We start from the raw sequence: 5,225 nt of genomic DNA, 5'->3' as shown, positions 1-5,225 counted from the left end.
GGGATTTCTCGACGGATTTTGGAGAGGAGCTGGGACATTGCCGAGCGGCGCGCACCGTCCTGGATCCGGTACACCTGGAACTAAGCAGAAGCGGATGCGCAGTGAGGGAAGAGGGCTTCCCATTCTGCTCCAGCCCCACTCCGCTCCAGCCCCACTCCCCAGCATTGCCAGCCTCCCGCAGCCTCCCCAGCAGGGTGGGGCAGCACACGCCAGCCAGAGCCAGAGGGCTCTGGAGGACAAATTCCAGAGTAACCGAAGTTGCCCAGCCCAGGTGGTTTCTGGCACAGCCGTGCTCTGGCTCACAAGACCAGCTGAGCGTCTCCAGTCGCCGTTACCTGTCTGAGCAGGATGTCAAAGTAAGCCGTGTTCCAGTAGGACCCATCCTTGTCGGGGAGATGCAGGAGGGTTTGGGTGCTGGGGTCTGCCTGCGAGCTGTCGGTGCGCACAGCGAGGCCAAAATGGAAGCGGAGGAAGTGTCGGGGGTCCTGGGCAAAGCTCTCCACTTTATGGTAGAGGGAGGCGAGGTGTGGAAACTCTCCTTGGAAGAGGTTCTCCCCAGGGCATAGGAAGTGGGGCAAGCGGAGGAGGATCACCAGGAGCCTGTAGACAGAACCCTCCAGGTCCTGCCAGTCCTCCGGGGAGGGGAAGAGCTCCGTGCCCCACAGCAGCACCATCTGCAGGGAGGGAAAGAAGGGCACAGGGTGGGGCACTTCCCCACAAAGGCTGTGCCCTTGCACCCGGCAGTTCATCGTGCCAGAACCCCAGAGCCTGAGACCTCAACACAGACCTCATGTTCAGCTGATGCCCCACCAACCCTTTAGTTTTTGAACCTTTGCTTTGCTGCCCAAAGAGCCCCCGTTTCAGCTTCAAGACAGGTCCCAGCTCTTCAACAGCTCCGAAACAACACACCCAAGCTTTCCGCAGGCTTTTCAATAGTTAAAAACCCTGCTTTGTGGTTTCCACCAGCCTCCAGCAGGGCAGGTGAACCCCCACACCAGCTCCCTCAGCACGGCGCTGGCAAATGGCCCAGCACCGATGCCTTTTGGCGACATGGCGTAATAGGTGACGCACGCAGTGGGCTGGAGCAGAAGATGCTTTTTTGAAGGACAGATGCATACTGTGCCCCTTTAAAAAAAAATAAAAACCAAAACAACACAAACATAAAAGAATGCAACATAAAGCAAAACCCACAGGATCTGGGTTACTTGGAGCTGGAGCCATTCTCTTGGCAGAACAGGACTTTGCCTCCTTCTTCGCCCCAGCCCAGAGGGCTGCCACAAGGCAGGGCACACCTGGACTGTGCCACCAGCTGCTGTCCCCAGCACGGCCCCTTTCCCAACTGGCATCACTAGCTGGGCAGGGGTCCAGAGTGCTGAAAACAGGTTGGGTGGGGAGAGAGGCTTTTGTCAGAGGAAACGTCACCCTCAGCCCTGTACAGCCACCTCCCAGCACGCTGGGGCGCAGGATGACCTGCAGCATGGCAGAGACAGCAGTGCAACCCCTAGCATGGCTCTTGCAGACACAGGGGATGCCTGGCACTGGATGAGTGACACAGAGCTCAGGGTGTTTCCGGCTGGAGATTGCTGGTTCAATGCTGCCATTTGCAAGGAAGAAGCATTCAAACCCTTCTAACCACAACCGGTCGCATGCATCCTTTCCAGACACAGCCATGGGCTGGTGCATCCCAAAACACTGCAGGCACTCAGGCTTGTTGCTTGGGTTTTTTTCCAACAGTGACTTGGCTGCAGCGGAGAGCAGCTGTGGTGAGCAGCAGTCCTGCCAGCAGAACCCACCTACCTTCAGGTGGTTGCATGTGAGCCCGCCTTTGCCCTGCTCCACTCCCCAGTCCTGGCTGCGGAGCTGGTCGAGCAGGCGAAGGCTGTCCAAACGCGGTCCCTTCAGCGTGTCCACTGCCCAGATCAGCTTCAGGATGGGGAGGTGGGTGGAGGATCTGGAGAGAGAAAGTGGGGTCCGGTGAGAGGGATGGTGGATACCTGCATCCTCCCCGCTGGGGAGAGGGTACCTGCAGTGACCTAGAGCACTTGGGGACCACCCCCAGCCAACCCATGTGGCCACAGGCACACAGCAGCCTGGATCCACCTCAGACCAGGGAGATTTGCAGCGTGATGGGTGTCAGGGACTGCTAAGCACCTATTTTTCTGTCTCAAACAATTCAGGCAGAGCATGTGTGCAGAGAAGGCTCCAACATGTCTAGGAGCAGCTCGGGAAGAACATGTTGAAAGAAAAGGTTCTTTTTTTGCAAGTTGTTAACATCACTTCAGTGCCAGCACACCGGCTGAGGTGGTGCAGGGTTGCTGGTGGCTGGGGTTTGTCTCCCTGGCAGGGAACCAGCCACCTCCCCAAAGGCAACATGGATACAGGGCTGTCACCATTTCCGCCCGAGGGGTGGTCCTGGACAGACTGAACCGTATAAAAGGTGAAGCTTGATCACTTATTTTTGTTGAGCCATCACCCTATGGACGAAGATTCCACCGGCTGAGGTGGTGCAGGGTTGCTGGTGGCTGGGGTTTGTCTCCCTGGCAGGGAACCAGCCACCTCCCCAAAGGCAACATGGATACAGGGCTGTCACCATTTCCGCCCGAGGGGTGGTCCTGGACAGACTGAACCGTATAAAAGGTGAAGCTTGATCACTTATTTTTGTTGAGCCATCACCCTATGGACGAAGATTCTGCCTGAGACGACACTGGAACCAGGGTGGTGATATTTTGCTGCCACGGTCTTTCCCTCTCTGTTTCTGCCCCTCACTTTCTTCTCTCTCAACTCTTTCCTACTCTATTTTCTATCTGACTTTACCTCCAAATAATTGACAAGTGTTATCTGGTGCTAAACCCTGAAGATTTGGTAATTGATAAGTGTTAGCTGTTGTTTGATGCTGAACGGCTGATTCACAACATTTTCGTGGTTGCTGAGGAAATTCAATAAAGTGGTGTGGTACCGTTCCTCTGCAGCCCTGAGGGATTGGCAAGTTTGGTCAGTGCTCCTTTCGGGGGATCCTAAAAGATTCACCTCCCTCGTCACCCACTGAGTGGGGAGAGACATGGGGTTGGTGCTGAGCAGCTCCTGCCTTCCCAGGAGGGATGAGAGGGGTGGTGAAACGGAGTTGTGCTCCCCGACGTGCAGCAGGGAGGGCCACAGGCTGTCCTAGAGGAGGGGTGGGTTGGACCCCAAGGAGAGGGGCGAGTATCCGGCTGGACCCTGTTTTGCCCGAAATAAGCCTGCCAGATGCCCAGGCTCATTCCCGAAGGCCGAGCGGGGATCTGAGAGCTGCTGCCCTCCATGCGGCCAGTGTCCAGCTCCTGTGAACAATTTGGGGGGACTCCTTCAGTTGCATCCCCCTGCCACTCTTTTTCCCCCCCCTGCCCCTCTTTCCTTGAGGTGCCTGAAATCTGGCTGAGGCTTTTCCCCCAGCGCAGGGCAGCAGGTTTGGGTGTCACGAGGGGGTGACTTCACCCCGCTGTTGACACTTCCATTTTCCCATCCCCTTTCCGCTGACACCTGGCCGTGTTGCCAGCCAGATGGGATCACCTGGGACAAGGTCACCGCGCTGTGCGCGGCCCAGATGCTCACCTCCAGCAATGGGGAGAGGCAGGGATGAAGTGAGCCTCTTCCGTGGCCTTCCGGAGCCTGCCTTCAGGAAAACCCGCATCGTTCTGCCGTCCCTCGAGCCGGAGCGGCTCCTGCTGCCTCCTCACCACGGGAACGATGTCAAAGCGTATGGTCTTCCAGCCACCACGGATCAGCAAGGAGAGCTCTGTGGCATCTTCCTGCAGATTTTCGGCGCTGAGGTCACCTAGATGTGTAGGGTTTGGCAGCGGTTAGGAGGTGACGGCAGCTGGTCCCGCAGGCTGAACTGGGTATGTGCTGCAACGCCCGTAGGCACGTCGCACCCTGCTCGACTCGGCCCTTTCCAGTGTTGCAAGTTGGGCTGCAGTTCCCTGGTGAAAGCCTTTCTCCAAACCCCGCTGGGGTGGTTTTTGGGGAAGGAGCATCACTCCAGTGGGGCTCAGGGCCAGGCCAGCAGGTGTGGGCATGGTGGGAAGCCTCGAGTGGCCAAACTGGACCATGCTGCTGCGTGGCTGAACAGTGCTGAGGAAAACATCATGGTCTGATAAACACATCATGGTCCCAGAAAAATGGACCCCAGGGCGTGGAGGCAGAGGAAGAAGAAGGGGTCTGACTTGGCTGCGGAAGAAGGAGGGAATGGTGGGCTTGCTGGAGCTGGGTTAAGAGACTTTCAGACCTGCTGGTCCCCTCACATCACCCTTCCATCAGGGTTGAGATTTACTCCAAGAAGTATCTCTGGAGCATGAAGAAGATGATGGGACCCCTACGGACACTCCGAGGGTCCCTTACCCCCTGTGTCCTTCCTGAGGACACTGCTCCTAGCTGGGGTCCATATGTGCAGAGGGTCAGACCCATGCCCCGAGGTCCTGGGGCTCACCTCTCCCTGGGGCACTCAGAGGCCAGGAGAGATGGAGGGAAGGCAGTTGAAGTGAGCCAAGCAGGCCACATCCCTGAGCAAACCCTCCCTGGGGGCTAATGGCAAGGGTGGGCGAACCCCGCATGGAGATGCCACCCACCAAGGACAATGCCATCAGCTCAGGGTGAAGATGCTCGAGGATGACTCTGCTGCTGTGGGACGGCAGGGAGTAGTTTACATCTCCCCTTCCGTAGCTGAGGGCAAAGCCTCTTCCAGCGCACGGCAGGACACTCACTCACCCAAGCTTTGGGCGAGCCATGCGCCCAGGGATTTACTCCTCAGCCCATTCGCACGGGGGCCAGTGCTGTGCCAGCTGGGCCAGAGGGAGCGGCAGTGCCGGTGTACGCACCTGGCTGAAGCAGGAAGAGGCGTTGGCAGCTCACGATGGCCGAAACAAGGAGCTCTTTCAGGTGCTGGAGGACTTTGCCTGGAATCAGGCACCCTGCACAACCTCCCTGCTCCATCCCACCCCCGGCGCCGGTCCAGTCCTCCAAGTCGGTCCCTGGAGAGGGCACTTCCAGATAGCAGGTGCCCAGCCCTGGGCAGTGCCCAGCTGGGGTGTCCTCAGGCCGGCAAAGCAGCACCCGCAGAGCATTGCCGTCGATCCGCAGAGGGACCTCGACGGTGACAGGATCCTCGGAGCTGCAGAGAGCAAATTCAAAAGCTTCCAGGTTCCTGGCGTAGTCCACAAGGAAGCGGGGGTCCCTGGCGTGGACGGCCTCCA

The 5,225-nt window shown here is 58.1% G+C and overlaps 1 protein-coding gene across 1 annotated transcript; it reads right to left on the bottom strand.

Annotated features, from left to right (window-relative positions):
* Positions 1–2: 2 nt before the first annotated feature.
* Positions 3–5,220, bottom strand: LOC104461532 (chromosome unknown open reading frame, human C2orf54; the record flags this gene model as incomplete). Its single annotated transcript, XM_010073156.1, has 5 exons — positions 3–80; positions 336–674; positions 1,798–1,951; positions 3,589–3,811; positions 4,851–5,220. Coding segments are annotated over 5 exons (1,164 nt in total), but the record flags the coding sequence as incomplete, so codon positions are not given.
* Between the last annotated feature and the right edge of the window lie 5 nt (positions 5,221–5,225).

The sequence above is a fragment of the Pterocles gutturalis genome, unplaced genomic scaffold (assembly GCF_000699245.1).
Source record: "Pterocles gutturalis isolate BGI_N339 unplaced genomic scaffold, ASM69924v1 scaffold4397, whole genome shotgun sequence".
Classification (NCBI taxonomy): Eukaryota; Metazoa; Chordata; class Aves; order Pterocliformes; family Pteroclidae; genus Pterocles; species Pterocles gutturalis.
This window is presented reverse-complemented; position numbering and strand designations above follow the sequence as displayed.